Genomic DNA, 17,103 nt, shown 5'->3' with positions numbered 1-17,103 from the left:
ATGGTCTGGGTCAAAGCAAAAAGGGAAGAGGGCCTGGCCCTTCTTCCTACTATACAAGTTGACATGTCTCAAGCTCAAAGAACTGGACGCTTCCAGCCAGGACTTTGAATCTTGAAGAAATAAAGGCAAGATGCAGCAACATTTAGAGATCATTCACTTGAGAGTTAAAAATCCAGCAATTGTAGGCATGATGCAGCAACCCAACCAGACCCTTCCTATGGCTTGTCTGTGATGTACGCTCAGCTGCTGCATCTCCCTTGGTCCCTCCAGGGTTTTACGGCCTGATTATACAGACTTCCTTTCCGTAGATTCTGTGACCTACCTGATAACTTTCCACTAAATTTCTTTCCTTGTTTTATTACCAGGACTGATTTCTGCTATTTGCTATCAAGAATGTTGGCTAAAACATCATCCTTTGTAATAAAGAGTATGTTTTATTTGATTCTGTCTTCTCTAGTGACTTTTCAATATAAAAATCTTTAAATATACATATCTAGGTTAATAAACACAAAATTAAATGAATTAAACATTTTCTCTAATTATTAAAACCCAAAACTTCTGACATCTTAAGAATACAGCACTCCTTTGCATCTCCTGCTTATCCAAATTTCCCAGTCTCTACTAACTTAATATGGTGATATAAATCCTGTTTACTATTTTTTTAACATCTTTATTGGAGTATAATTGCTTTACAATGGCGTGTTAGTTTCTGCTGTATAACAAAGTGAATCAGCTATACATATACATATATCCCAATATCTCCTCCCTCTTGCATCTCCCTCCCACCCTCCTTATCCCACCCCTCTAGGTGGTCACAAAGCACTGAGCTGATCTCCCTGTGCTATGCGGTTGCTTCCCACTAGCTATCTAATCCTGTTTACTATTATAGAGTAGTCTTCAACCACACAGACCTTCTTTTTCAAAAATAGTTTTCAGCTTATATTTTTGATCTTACAAAAATATTTTTCAGTTATTTATATGCAAATTTACATATTTAATGTTATGCAGTCAGTCCTGGCAGCAGTTTGAAACCACCTACAACTTTATTGTTCTCAAGTTGCTGATTTTGGTTTACATCTTATAGTTCATTTTTGAGTATTTTTCTCAGAAAAAGAACACTAGCTTTTCATTTTGTATTAATTTATATCTGTTTTGTCTCTGTGCTGCCTATGTCCACTTGGCTGGGTACAGAAATCTTTGGTCCCAATTCTTTCCCATTCAACGCTTTGTAGACTTTAGTCTGCTGTCTTCTTGCATTTCGTGTTTAGCAAATCCCGGTGAGCCTGATTTTTACTCCTTTCTGTTTATCAGGACTAAGTTTAACTGTATAAAACAGAAGACCCAAATAGCCGTGGCCTGAGTAAAACAAAAGGACTTCCTTCTTCCCATATAAAAGATACAAACCCATTCAGAGCCATAATGGAGGCCCCATGTCATTAAAAAGTTTACGATTTGGCTTTCATCCTCAAGGTCACTAGTGTCCAAGACGATGGCATCAATCCATGCCCTCGACAGAAAGTAAAGGAAGGCAAGTGAAGAGTAAAAGAGTGACCATACCAGTTTAGTTCGCACCTTTAAAGAATTTTCCTGTGAGTCCTGATTCAACAGCTTGCAAGTAGCAGTCTCAAGAATCACCTTTAGCTATACACAGGAGGAAGGAAAATGTAGCCTTTTAGCTGGACATATGGCCACCATGAACAAAACAAGAGTTGTCACTAAAAATGAAGGAGAGAGACTCCCCTGGTGGTCCAGTGGTAAAGAATCCGCCTTCCAATGCAGGGGACACAGGTTCCATCCCTGGTCAGGGAACTAAGATCCCACATGCCGCGGGGCAACTAAGCCCACACACCACAACTACTGAGCTCACGCACCTCAATGAGAGAGCCCGTGTGCCGCAAACTAGAGACAGAAAACCCACATGCCACAACTAGAGAGAAGCCTGTGTGCCGCAACGAAGAACCCACACCGCAAGGAAAGATCCCACTTGCCTCAACAAAGATCACACTTGCCACAACTAAGACCCGACATAGCAAAAAAAAAAAAAAAGAAAAAAAGAGAGAGAAAGAAAGGAATTAAATAAATCTAAAAAAAAAAAAAAAAGGAGAGTGGATATCGGGTGAGCAAATAACTGTATCTGGTCAGGGCAGGTAACATAATTTTTCTCCTTGGTGCTTACAGTATTTGTTTTTGAAATTCATAAAAAACGTCATGATCATATCTAACAGTAGGTTTTTCACTAATTTTACCTTGAATCCTTTTGATTTGCAGACCAAGGTCTTTTTTTTCTGTTTAAGTTTCTTTCTTTACACTATAATTACTGCTACTATTTCTCTCTGTGTTAGTTTGCTAGGGCTGCCATGACAAAGTACCACAGACTGGGTAGCTTAAACAACAGAAATTTGTTTTCTCACAGTTCTGGAGGCTCAAGATGTTGGCAGAGTTGGTTTCTCCTGAGGCCTCTCTCCTACGTTTGTAGACGGCCGTCTTATCACCGTGTCTTCACATGGTCTTCCCTCTTTGGAATTGTGTGTCCAAATTTCCTCTTCTTATATGGACACCAGTCATATTGAATTAGGGCCCATGCTAATGACCTCATTTTAACTTATTTACCTATTGAAAGACCCTATCTCCAAATTTAGTCACAGTTAGGTACTGGGAGTTAGGACCTCAATACAAGAATTTTAAGGGGACACAATTCAACCTATAACACTATCATTTTAGTGTCATTCTGTAGAATGCCTAAAATCATTTGATTGATCACTATTCTCCACCTTTCACATAATCTTTCTTTTATCATCTTGCGTTTTTCTTCTTCACGATGAGAAAAGTTTTCCCTCGTATCACTGATTTAATTCTTCTAATGTTTTAAAAAAGACTTAATTTCCCTATTATCATTTTGGTTTTTCCTTACATTTTGTTCCTGTTGTAGTTAGTTCTTTTTGCATTTCTCCCAATCCCATTCATATAGCTCCCCATTATCATTTCATAGAAGCTATATGCTTGCTGCATACAACCACAGAATCTCAGTCATGTTCAACAATAAGCACATATTTTTGTGACTGGCTGATTCAGGCTAGGCAGCTCAGCTGAACATGGCTCGATTCCACATGTCTCTCCTCCTCCTCCTGGGACCAGAGCCATCATGGCAATGGCAGAGGCATGACAGGGCATGCTCCCTGGCACAAGCAAATTTCAAGCCCCTAATGTTACATGCTAACAATCAGCAAAAGCAAGAGCCCAAAAATCAAAGAGAAGGAAATACACTCCTCCCACTCAACTGGAGGAGAAAGGGTGATAATTTTGAGCAAAAATCTAACCTACTACATCATCTTGCATCTTTTGAGAAACTTGAGCTTAAGTCTCCTAAACTTTTCCTATTTTGCTTTATAAATCTTTTTCTTCAAATAAATGCTCTTCTTTGAGACCTCAACTTAATGCTTTTTCCCTAACGCTTATTCTATAGCATAAGGGAAGATAAGTATTTTTCCCTTGGGCTTATAAGGGAGTGGGGTTATTTTGTTTGTTTTTAATCCTTGCACGGGTAGAAATCTATTTAGATCTGCTATTTACCACCAGACACTCTGGAAAGTATTTCCTTAGCACAGCTCCCATCCACCACTTTACTCTCCAACAAGATTGTATTCAGACGCAGTGCTGAAGTTAAGTCTAAGGTACATAACCCTTAGCTCAATTTGTGTGCCTAAGTTTTTCTAGTGCCCATCTGCAGAAAAGAGATGGAAACACCTCTTTCTCTGTCAGGGTCTCTGACTAAACTGAAGCATCACACACAAAGTTGGAAATTCTGGTTTGAACAGAATAGGATTTTATAGACTTCATTCCCAGCATGCACTGCTTCCAGTGTTCCTCTCATCTATAGCCTGATGAAAAAGTATCAACAGTACATAGTGCTCAACTGCCCTCTGAAGAATCTTATGGCTATTTTAAAGGAATGTTGGAAGGACATATGATGTGCACAGCTATCTGATACATGCTAATAACGCCAATGTTCTACTGTCTTACCATCTGGTCTTATTCCCTACCAGGTCTCTCCTAACCTAATAAATGTCCTGAGTCCACCCAGGCCCTTCAACATAGGACTGTGCTACAATGAGCCCAGGCGTAAAAAAAAAAAAAATGCTCTCTCTAAACCTTGCCTAAACTACTCCAGAAAGAGGACTGTCCAAAGCTGAACACAGCCCTAAGTAACAAAGAGTCTTCTAACTTCATATTCATACACCTATATTTCTTAATTAGGCGGACTTCACTATCCAATTTAAGGATTTCTTTTCTCTTCCTTATGAAATATACCAGAGGTCTCTCTGATCCAGTTACAGACCCACAGTAAATGTTTCTTATGTATCTTTACATAAAAGGACCACAAGAAATGTGCAGTGAGGGAATGAACAAACTTTGAATGTCAGCCTTCAGAACGTGGAGTATTTGGTATCATAAAACTATCTTACATTTTCAGAGACAGTATGTTAAAAAGAGAAGTAAAATAAACTATAACAATATTCTGGGAAACAAATAATATTCCTTAAAATTCTACATGGCCACAAGACACTGTGGCAAAGAGCGTCTTTAACCAACCTCATCCTGCCTTTTTCCTTGTTCTGCTGCACAACTCGGCTAGTGGATTTGATGTACAGGTGCCGATGCAGCTCGTCTATGAGAACTAAGTGGAGGTTCATCTTCTTGCTGTGAAGCTCCAGCCTAAGGTCACTCAGTCCTTCCACCTGCAGCAGGGGACCCTCCAAAGACTCGACTGCAGACACCTGAAAAGGGCAAAAAAAAAAAAAAAAAAGAATAAGACAATGAAATAATCTAGTAATATTATAAATATGAAAGACTATCTTTCAAAAGACACTGCCGGGACTTCCCCAGTGATCCAGTGGTTAAGAATCCGCCTGCCAATGCAGGGGACATGGGTTTGATCCCTGGTCCGGGAAGATCCCACATGCCGCGGAGCAACTAAGCCCATGTGCCACAACTACCGAGCCTGGGCTCTAGAGCCCGCAAGCCACAACTACTGAGCCCACGCACCACAGCTACTGAAGCCCACATGCCATAGAGCCCGTGCTCTGCAACAAGAGAAGCCACCGCAGTGAGAAGCCCGCGCACCACAACGAAGAGTAGCTCCCGCTCGCCACAACTAGAGAAAGCCCGCGCACAGCAGCGAAGACCCAACGCAGCCAAAAATAAATAAATAAATAAATTTTTAAAAAATAAAATAAACATAAAAGATACTGTCAAAAGAGTTTATGAGAACTTTATCAGCATACTTCAGACTTTCAGTATAATGTGGACAAGCCTAGTTATGCTCTTGAAGGGTTTAACATTGGAGACAGATAATGCTGAAGAAAACAATCACGGTAAACATGAAGGCATCTAAAGCACCTCAGCAAAGCTGTACATACTATTTACTCCCGCACACATTGCCTATCCATGGACACAAGTAAAATGACCTCCTACTGAAATAATTATAATGTTTATATCCTCACAAGAAGTCCACATACTAATGATTTAGATCAACTTTTAGTCAAACTTAGCCTCTTATGACTAAGACTCAATAAAAGCACACTATATCAGTTTTTTAATAATTCTCATGGCCATCATGAATCAGAGCTTGGTTAGCCTAAGTCTACAAGTGTACTTACAGTCATCTCTAGCTCTTTCTCATATTCACATACACACAGAGGAAAATTCATTTTTACATGAATGTTACAAGCAGACAACAGCAGTCATCACCTCTCCTTGGACTGACTCAGTTTGACAGAAGAAATGGGATTTGAAAGGTGAACAGAAGATAAACTATGAAGAGGGAGATTCTCTTGGCATAAAGTGCAATTTGGGAGATTTTAAGACAAAAAGGATTGAATGAATAAAAATGGTGTAGAAATACCTACAACAAATGGACAAGACGAGGGACTCAGGGAATTTGGAATAATTCACTTTGAAACCAAAGTGAGAACTGCAAAGGGAAAAAAAGACAGTATGTATTATATAATCCCATTTATCCATGTACATAAAATTTTATTTATGTCTTTCTATGTGTAAAGACCTTACATATTTTTCTTAAAGAAAAAACAAAGTGAAGAGGTACTATTCCTTGGGAGATAAAAAAGAAGAGAGAAACACAAAGACTAATAATAATAATGATAGTACCAGTAGTAGTAGTAATAATAACAATAGTAATGGAGAAGAGTTGACTACAAGCTGAACTCAGGGAAAAGAGCCCTACCAAGCTCCCTGAAGGAATTAATGTGCAATGACTATTCCCTGCTTTGGCTATACATCTAAATATTCCTCATTTGTACAGATAAAGGCAATAACTAATAACACTACTTAAAAAGTCAAGCATTTATACAAAAACAATCAATAGGTAATAGAAGTCATGAAAGATCAGTGATCAAAAATGTTGATCGCAGATCTATCCCAGTATATGCAGTCACTTAGGAGACTGTGGACAGTGCATACAGAAAGCTTTGCAGCTGCCAAATACAAACCGGCCTGAGATGGGGCGGAAAATGCAACGGCTTAACCACAAACACATCACTTGTTTTGTGATGTGCTATAATGAAATGTCAGCAACAAATAAGTTCCCTTAAGTTGACCAAGACAGAATCGAGGAATGAAAGAGTGACAAGCCCTGGGCCAGCTCTGCCCTCTGAAGCCTGCCAGTTCATTTTCACACTGACTTGCAACTGCCCCTGCTATGAGAGCCCCCCTGCCTGGTGGAAGCTGCGGGCAATTCCAAATGGAAAGGCTGCCTCACGAAATGACCAAAGTGTCCCCAAGGAGGAAAGACAACAACAAGTTCATTTACACGTGTGCTCTAAAATGGATTTTAACTCAGGTCTCTAGCAGAGAAAAGAGGATGCATTAACCTTTAGTGACATCAAGATTCAGAAAATGAAAAATAATTTGGTAAACCACTGGCCCATCATGTAGCCTTATCCCTCAAGGTAATTAAATCCAGCTGAGATATTTAAGCTTAAAAACCACCCACTGCACATCCACACTCAATTTGTTTGTAGGAATTTGCATGAAGATTTTTAACCCAAACATTTCATGTTCCAAGTACAAAACTATATGACGACGTCAACTTTCAAAGCCGCTTAATTTTTCTTAAATGTAGGTAAAGCACTTAGCAACACAGTGCCTGGCACATACTGAGGGCTCCTCACATTATTTTTAACAGAACCTATTTACCATGTGGATAAAGAAACCTCAGAGGGTGTTTCCAACATGTTTTAAGGCAGCATTTTCAGTAAAGTGCTGTTTCCATCATGGAACTATTATTAACCACGTAGATAACAAACTTTCTGAATATGTTTTCTTGACCCAAAATACAAGTACAGTTACCATATATACAATCAAGAGTAGTCTCAGAACTTCAAAGATTTAAAAACCTTACCACAAATAGGAAAATAGCCTCTATTTCTGTATGAAGATACAGTGCTTTATTTTCTGGCCTTCACAAATTAAAAGTCTATTTATAAAGCTGTAATTATGAAAGCTAAGCAAGGCCACTGTCTTCCCTGACTCTAACCTTGCTTAGTGGTACTCGAAACAATTTGCAGAAAATAGTTGTCAATGCATATATTTCATCTCTAGAACATCAGTTTAGAAACCTGATATTTATCTTCTGTGGTTCTAAGTAGCTTGTACCATAAAGCTTACACATAAGGAAAACTCGGTGGGGCAGCAGTCAATCCAACCATCACTGATGATTAATTCTGTTGTACTGGGGGGTCTGGTTTCTAGGCATTTCCTAACATTTAGCCTTTACTAGAGGACAAATACTTAAATATTCATCTACAGTTAGAAATGTGCATAATTACTGATAAAAATACCACCAAAGCAGTTTTTTCTTTAATGTATGGGAAGTGGTCATTTTGTAAATTATTTCACTGTTTTCTAAATTTAATGACTGCAGAGCACTTTTTAAAAAACACACTGATGAAACATCAACATGAATTCAAGAGATGCAGCTGGATTAAAGTGGACAGCAACAGATTCATTCTTTGAGAAATAATCAAAATCGGTTTCAGAAGTGTGACATACAACAATGAATACTGTCACAAATAAATATTAAAATTACAGGACAAGACACGGCAGATGAAAGATCAGACAACATACAGTGGAACTGTTCACTGGAAAATGCTGTCTATACATCTACTCACAGATCGAAATACGATGAATTCATGTGTCAAATGATCTCTACTGTGACCTCTAGAATTCTCAGGTATGCCACACTATTTCTTTTTTTTTTGAATTTTTGAATTTTATTTATTTTTTTATACAGCAGATTCTAACTAGTTACCTATTTTATACATATTAGTGTATACATGTCAATCCCAAACTCCCAATTCATCCCACCACCACCACCACCCCCTGCCACTTCCCCCCACTGGTGTCCATACGTTTGTTCTCTACATCTGTGTCTCTATTTCTGCCCTGCAAACCGGTTCATCTGTACCATTTTTCTAGGTTCCACATGTATATGTTAATATATGATATTTGCTTTTCTCTTTCTGACTTACTTCACCCTGTATGACAGTCTCTAAATCCAACCACGTCTCTACAGATAACCCAATTTTGCTTCTTTTTATGGCTGAGTAATATTCCATTGTGTTAGTTCTGCATTGAACATTGGGGTGCATGTGTCTTTTTGAAATATGGTTTTCTCTGGGTATATGCCCAGGAGTGGGATTGCTAGGTTATATGGTAATTCTATTTTTAGTTTTTTAAGGAACCTCCATACTCTTTTCTCCGTAGTGGCTGTATCAATTTACATTCCCACCTACAGTGCAATAGGGTTCCCTTTTCTCCATACCCTCTCCAGCATTTGTTGTTTGTACATTTTCTGATGACGCCCATTCTAACTGGTGTGAGGTGACACCTCATTGTTGTTTTGATTTGCATTTCTCTAATAATTACTCATGTTGAGCAGCTTTTCATGTGCTTCTTGGCCAACTGTCTGTCTTCCTTGGAGAAACGTCTATTTAGGTTTTCTGGCCATTTTTTGATTGGGTTTTTTTTTTAATATCGAGCTGCATGCGCTGTTTATATATTTTGGAGATTAATCCTTTGTCCGTTGATTTGTTTGCAAATATTTTCTCCCATTCTGAGGGTTGGCTTTTCGTCTTGTTTGTAGTTTCCTTTGTTTTGCAAAAGGTTTTAAGCTTCATTAGGTCCCATTTGTTTATTTTTGGTTTCATTTCCATTACTCTAGGAGGTGGACCAAACAAATTCTTGCTGTGACTTATGCCAAAGAGTGTTCTTCCTGTTTTCCTCTAAGAGTTTTATAGTGTCCGGTCTGACATTTAGGTCTCTGATCCATTTTTAGTTTATTTTTATGTATAGTGTTAGGAAGTGTTCTAATTTCACTCTTTTACATGTAGCTGTCAAGTTTTCCCACCACCACTTATTGAAGAGACTGTGCTTTCTCCATTGTATATCCTTGCCTCCTTTGTCATAGACTAGCTGACCATAAGTGCATGGGTTTATCTCTGAGCTTTCTATCCTGTTCCATTGATCTATATTTCTGTTTTTGTGCCAGTACCATATTGTCTGGATTACTGTAGCTTTGTAGTATAGTCTCAAGTCAGGGAGACTGATTTCTCCAGCCCCATTTTTTTCCCCCTCAAGACTTCTTTGGCTATTCGGGGTCTTTTGTGTCTCCACAGAAATTTTAAGATTTTTTGTTCTAGTTCTGTGAAAAATGCCACTGGTAATTTGATAGGGATTGCACTGAATCTGTTGATTGCTTTGAGTAGTACAGTGATTTCACAATATTGATTCTTCCAATCCAAGAACATGGTATATCTCTCCATCTGTTTGTGTCATCTTTGATTTCTTTCATCAGTGTCTTACAGTTTTCTGAGAACAGGTCTTTTACCTCCTTATGTAGGTTTATTCCTAGGTATTTTATTCTTTTTGTTGCAATGGTGAATGGGATTTTTTCCTTAATTTATCTTCTGATCTTTCATTATTAGTGTATAGGAATGCAGGAGATTTCTGTGCATTAATTTTGTACCCTGCAACTTTACCAAATTCATTGATTAGCTCTAGTACTTTCCTGCTGGCATCTTTAGGATTCTCTATGTATAGTATCATATCATCTGCAAACAGTGACAGTTTTACTTCTTCTTTTCCTGTTTCTTTACCTTTTGTTTCTTTTTTTTTCTGACTGCTGTAGCTAGGACTTCCAAAACTATGTTGAATAAGAGTGGCGAGAGTGGACATCCTTGTTTTGTTCCTGATCTTAGAGGAAATGCTTTCAGTTTTTCACCATTGAGAATGATATTTGCTGTGGGTTTGTCGTATATGGCCTTTATTATGTTGAAGTAGGTTCCCTCTATGCCCACTTTCTGGAGAGTTTTTATCATAAATGCGTATTGAATTTTCTCAAAAGCTTTTTCTGCATCTATGGAGATGATCATATGGTTTTTATTCTTCAATTTGTTAATATGGTGTATCATATTGATTGATTTGCATATATGGAAGAATCCGTGCATCCCTGGGATAAATCCCCCTTGATAATGGTGTATGATCCTTTTAATGTGTTGTTGGATTCTGTTTGCTAGTATTTTGTTGAGGATTTTTGCATCTATATTCATCAGTGATATTGGTCTGTAATTTTCTTTTTTTGTAGTATCTGTCTGGTTTTGGTATCAGGGTGATGGTGGCCTCATAGAATGAGTTTGGGAGTATTCCTTCCTCTGCAATGTTTTGGAAGAGTTTGAGAAGGATGGGTGTTAGCTCTTCTCTAAATGTTTGATAGAATTCACCTGTGAAGCCATCTGGTCCTGGACTTCTGTTTGTTGGAAGATTTTTAATCACAGTTTCAATTTCATTACTTGTGATTGGTCTGTTCATATTTTCTATTTCTTCCTGGTTCAGTCTTGGAAGTTTCTACCTTTCTAAGAATTTGTCCATTTCTTTCAGGTTGTCCATTTTATTGGCATAGAGTTGCTTGCAGTAGTCTCTTAGGATGCTTTGTATTTCTGTGGTGTCCGCTGTAACTTCTCCTTTTTCATTTCTAATTTTATTGATTTGAGTCCTAACCCTCTTTTTCTTGATGAGTCTGGCTAAAGGTTTATCAATTTTGTTTATCTTCTCAAAGAACCAGCTTTTAGTTTTATTGATCTTTGCTATTGTTTTGTTTCTATTTCATTTATTTCTGCTCTGACCTTTAGGATTTCTTTCCTTCTACTAACTTTGGGTTTTGTTTGTTCTTCTTTCTCTAGCTCCTTTAGGTGTAAGGTTAGTTTTTTTGAGATTTTTCTTGTTTCTTGAGGTAGGCTTATATTGCTATAAACTTCCCTCTTAGAAGTGCTTTTGCTGCATCCCATAGGTTTTGGATCATCGTGTTTTCATGGTCATTTGTCTCTAGGTATTTTTTGATTTCCTCTTTGATTTCTTCAGTCATCTCTTGGTTATTTAGTAACGTATTGTTTAGCCTCCATGTGTTTGTGTTCTTTATGTTGTTTTCCCTGTAATTGATTTCTAATCTCATAGCACTGTGTTCAGAAAAGATGCTTGATACGATTTCAGTTTTCTCAAATTTACCAAGGCTTAATTTGTGACCCAAGATATGATCTATCCTGGAAAATGTTCCATGTACACTTGAGAAGAAAGTGTAATCTGCTGTTTTTGGATGGAATGTCCTATGAATATCAATTAAATCTATCTGGTCTATTGTGTCATTTAAAGCTCGTGTGTCCTTATTAATCTTCTGTCTGGATGATCTGTCCATTGGTGTAAGTGAGGTGTTAAAGTCCCCCACTACTATTGTGTTACTGTCGATTTTCTCTTTTATAGCTGTTAGCAGTTGCCTTATGTATTGAGGTGCTCCTATGTTGGGTGCATATATATTTATAATTGTTATATCTTCTTCTTGGATTGATCCCTTGATCATTATGTAGTGTCCTTCCTTGTCTCTTGTAACATTCTCTATTTTATCTGATATGAGTATTGCTACTTCAGCTTTCTTTTTATTTCCATTTGCATGGAATATGTTTTTCCATTCCCTCACTTTCAGTCTGTATGTGTCCCTAGGTCTGAAGTGGGTCTCTTGTAGACAGCATATATATATGGGTCTTGTTTGTATCCATTCACCGAGCCTGTGTCTTTTGGTTGGAGCATTTAATGCATTCATGTTTAAGGTAATTATCAATATGTATGTTCCTATTACCATTTTCTCAATTGTTATGGGTTTGTTTTTGTAGGTCCTTTTCTTCTCTTGTGTTTCCCACTTAGAGAAGTTCCTTTAGCATTTGTTGTAGAGCTGGTTTGATGGTGCTGAATTCTCTTAGCTTTTGCTTGTCCTTAAAGCTTTTGATTTCTCCATCGAATCTGAATGAGATCCTTACTGGGTAGAGTAATCTTGGTTGTAGGTTCTTCCTTTTCATCACTTTAAGTATATCGTGCCACTCCTTTCTGGCTTGTAGAGTTTCTGCTGAGAAATCAGCTGTTAACCTTATGGGAGTTCCCTTGTATGTTATTTGTCATTTTTCCCTTGTTGCTTTCAATAATTTTTGTCTTTAATTTTTGTCAAATTGATTACTATGTGTCTTGGCATATTTCTCCTTGGGTTTATCCTGCCTGGGACTCTCTGCGCTTCCTGGACTTGGGTGGCTATTTCCTTTCCCATGTTAGGGAAGTTTTCGACTATAATCTCTTCAAGTATTTTCTCGGGTCCTTTCTCTCTCTCTTCTCCTTCTGGGACCCCTATAATGCGAATGTTGTTGCGTTTAATGTTGTCCCAGAGGCCTCTTAGGCCGTCTTCATTTCTTTTCATTCTTTTTTCTTTATTCTGTTCTGTGGCAGTGAATTCCACCATTCTGTCTTCCAGGTCACTTATCTGTTCTTCTGCCTCAGTTATTCTGCTATTGATACCTTCTAGTGTATTCTTCATTTCAGTTATTGTATTGTTCACCTCTGTTTGTTTGTTCTTTAATTCTTCTAGGTGTTTGTTCTTTAATTCTAGATCTTTGTTAAACATTTCTTTCATCTTCTCGATCTTTACCTCCGTTCTTTTTCTGAGGTCCTAGATCATCTTTACTATCATTATGCTGAATTCTTTTTCTGGAAGGTTGCCTATCTCCACTTCATTTAGTTGTTTTTCTGGGGTTTTATCTTGTTCCTTCATCTGGTACATAACCCTCTGCCTTTTCATTCTGTCTATCTTTCAGTGAATGTGGTTTTCCTACCACAGGCTGCGGGACTGTAGTTCTTCTTGCTTCTGCTGTCTGCCCTCTGGTGGATGAGGCTATCTAAGAGGCTTGTGCAAGCTTCCTGACGGGAGGGACTGGTGGTGGGTAGAGCTGGGTGTTGCTCTGGTGGGCAGAGCTCAGTAAAACTTTAATCTGCTTGTCTGCTGATGGGTGGGGCTGTGTTCCCTCCCTGTTGGTTGTTTGGCCTGAGGCAATCCAGCACTAGAGGCTACAGGCTCTTTGATGGGGCTAATGGCAGGCTCTGGGAGGGCTCACACCAAGGTGTACTTCCCAGAACTTCTGCTGCCAGTGTCCTTGTCCCCACAGTGAGCAACAGCCACCCCCTGCCTCTGCAGGAGGCCCTCCAACACTAGCAGGTAGGTCTGGTTCAGTCGCCTGTGTGGTCACTGCTCCTTCCCCTGGCTCCCGATGCACACAATACTTTGTGTGTGCCCTCCAAGAGTGGAGTCCCCACACCACTTCTTAAAGGTAGAGTACTACATAATGAGCCAACCAGATGTATTTGGAAGTTTTCTTACACATATTTTCAAAAATAAATCCACGCGGGGAGAGGGGGAGGGAGAGGAGATAGATACTACCAACAGGGAATCTTTTCACAGAACACCTACTATTATCTGACAGAACGTTAATGTTCTAACTCATAAGAGTTAGAAACTGCTCGTACAGACAACAGAAATCTGTTTGAGTTGAAAACAAATATTTCTTTCAGGATTATGAAGATAAGCAAACATCTACAAAATGTTTTAACACATGCTATTGAACGGGACAGTACGTTTCACTACTAAAAACCTATCCACTTAGGAAACAAGTTCTGAGAAATATTTCCTTAACTCAAAAATATAGGTCAGAGGTACAGTTAAAATGTACATAATCAAGAATCGTCTGGTGTTTTCAAAAAAGAAATTTGCCTTGAGTTGAGAGATGAACCTACAACAAAGGAAATCTTTGTAATTAGAAACTACAGTGCCCTTAAATTTTCTTTCCCTAATGTCTATTTCTCATTTTCAGTTTAGTTTAAACTAGGAATAATGATTTCATAGTTAAGTGTTTGTCTTCTACCAATCTTACTCAAGCTGATTAGGTAAAAAGATCTAGTTTTGTGCTTTAACACGAACCAATGGAAATGTCTTTAAGTAACACCAAAGTCAGCCATTCTCAACAGCTACTTCATTGAAAAAAACGCTGGAAAAGAAACCACTGATCTTTAGTTTATTTTTTTGGTTGGGGGAGGTGAGATACACAAAGGTGAATGACAACTGTAACTGTTTCTAAATAGAACTAAGGTTCAAGCCAAAAAACAAACAAAAAAATCTTTTAAATTTAAGCAAAAAAACCCAACCTGATAACTAAACCATCTGCTAGCTAATAAAAATGCTTATTTTGGCAACAGTGTTCCCTACAAAAAGCAAATGTGTTGCCACTGTTGAGTCCAAAACAAATACTTCCTTCAGGACTCTTATAATTACATGGTTCCAAAATGTTCTATCACTTTTCAATAGGTCGGTACATCTCCCTTAAGGAAGCATTTTCCTAGTAAGACAACATAACCATCCTGAAAATGTTGCCTCGGCCCAACTTACAGATATAATAGAAAGATATGAAATTAGGCTATTCTAGAGAATCGATACCATCCCTTCCCATAAGTATATAAAAAGACACAAGTCTCAACAGTCTCAACTAAATAAGAACACCAAAAACCTTTGGCTATGAACAACAAAAGAAACATGCCTTGGAACCTGAGATTTACTTAGCACCCAGGTCACCAGCCTGCTGCCATGGACCCCTGAACTGTGGGAAGGCAAACTCTGGTGTCTTCAGGCCCTAATCCTCAAGACAGTAGTCTACCTAGAATTCTCCACATTCAGGCTCAGGGGGGCCCAGATGGGCCCAAGAAGTCTCGCTCTGAATCAAGTATGATTCCTACCCATCCCAGCACAAGCAGGGAAGATGTTTCTCACAAGAATCCCAGATCATTCACTTAGCAAACATTCCCATTTAGCTATACCGTATTTCCCAAAGCAGAGATTTTATTCTTTATCAGACAGAAACTGGTAAAAGAAACCAAATGCAAGTTTAAAAAAAACGTGATTTCATGTATTAGTTTGAAATACGAAACTACTGTTTTCATGAGTCAAAAATGATCAACTATCGGCTGTTTCAATCTAACAGTTTAAGGAGCCAGTCTGAAAGCTTTGATGCATCTAGGAAATCACTGTACTCTGTAGAATGTTGTGGCCCGTATAGAGTCCTAGGTATTTAACTGCATAGAGAAACTAGCAACAATTTTACTTGCAGAATACAGTATCATATTATATGGGATATAAAACACAAGCATGTGACCCCAAAGGATTTTGTGCACAAAACTCCTACCTGTTAGATATAAACTTGATAATAGCACTTAAAAACTTTCTTAAGGATAAATGTCATCCGCTCACTTGTGTTTATAGCATGACACGAGCCACCACATGTGGCCTAAGCAGAGGACGGCTTAGACTGCTCTGCACGCAAAAGTGGTTGGTGGAGGGAGGAAAAGAGTATGGGACTTACAAGGGAGAAAAAAGGGCTCAGGCTACTGTGGAGGTTTCAGGGAGTCCTAGGGGTCTAGAGGAAAAACAGAATCCCTGATCCCAGCTTCACTGGAGAAGATAGAGGTTTCTGGCTCCCTAGGGTTCAGCGTGGTCTCTGACTGAAGGCCCCAGGGCTATTGACAGTTTGGTACTTAAGACAGACTTCCCAAGAAAGCTGCATAGGGCAAGGCCAAGTGTCTGGAGCAAGAACACTTTTTTTTCCCCTAACTCCTCAGCTTGTAGCCCATCAACAGCGATCAAATCAGGCCATCAAAAAAGCCCATTCTTAGAACAAGTCAGTTTGCTAACATTAATATTGATCAGCCGCATTCAGGTGCCCTTTCTTCTCCCTCAGGAAGCCCAATACCTATTATGCAGACTCAGCAGGCTCTCACCACCACGAACAGGATGCTGGCCACCTCCATTCTCCCTTCATTACTGCCAGGGTTCTTGCATGTTTTGTATTGAATAAACCTTCATCAGCTCAAATGGAGGGTTGTTAGTAGTTGAGGTAACAGCCAAATGATAAGGCTCCAGAGAGATATCAGTGCTTGTTGGCACATTAACAAAGAGAGGACAAGGGCTGAGGTCAAGCACATGTCAATGTAAATGAGGTGATATTAGGTACTAAAGGCTTAATGCAATAGACTGCCTGGGAGATAATGGAATTTACAGGATAAAGCAAATGAGATGAAGTTATTGGTAAGTGAAGGAAGGGAGGGGGGCCTGTAAAATAAAGTGCTGTCAAAGAAAAGGCCTTTTCCTTGTGAATTTCTCCTGTAAAGGATCTTCAAATCTATCTCAGAAAAAAAAAAAAAAACTCAAAAGAGATCAAATGTGCCTTCTAACTTCATCAAAGATCTCACCCTATGACTGCCATGAACCACTGACTTGTTCTAAAAGCGTATCAGTCTACTAAACTATTCTTAAGCTTTTTTGAGGGTTCTCCCTCATTTTTGGTTTTCTTAAACATCAGGGCATTCTACCACATCTAATTCCCATATTTTATTAAAGCAAGTCTTTTTTTTTTTTTTTTTTTTTTTTCTCTTGTAAAGTATGGGCAACCAGGTCTTCTAAAATAGCCATCCCATTAGCACAAGCCTCACAGAATGACAGTATCCAAGAAATGAAAGGTAAGAATTTTCTATTTTCAGGTGTCTTTAAAAGTTGTTAAGACTGAGGCCCCATGCCAATTTTACATATTTAAAAAAAAAAAAAAAAGTGAGGCCCAAAAATGTTTTTCTTAACCTTTTCCTTTCAAATTAGAAAAGTAATAGATGTGCAATCAAGAA

The 17,103-nt window shown here is 38.5% G+C and overlaps 1 protein-coding gene across 1 annotated transcript in view; it reads right to left on the bottom strand.

The window, feature by feature from the left end:
* Nucleotides 1-17,103, bottom strand: part of EXOC4 (exocyst complex component 4) — an 813,300-nt gene that overhangs the window by 754,534 nt on the left and 41,663 nt on the right. The window contains exon 4 of the mRNA XM_068549476.1: nucleotides 4,591-4,775. Coding sequence (XP_068405577.1) covers nucleotides 4,591-4,775 — 185 coding nt within the window. The remainder of the gene's footprint in view (nucleotides 1-4,590; nucleotides 4,776-17,103) is intronic.

The sequence above is a fragment of the Eschrichtius robustus genome, chromosome 8 (genome assembly GCF_028021215.1).
Source record: "Eschrichtius robustus isolate mEscRob2 chromosome 8, mEscRob2.pri, whole genome shotgun sequence".
NCBI lineage: Eukaryota > Metazoa > Chordata > Mammalia > Artiodactyla > Eschrichtiidae > Eschrichtius > Eschrichtius robustus.
The sequence above is the reverse complement of the archived record's forward strand: the minus strand, read 5'-3'. Positions and strand labels throughout refer to the sequence as shown.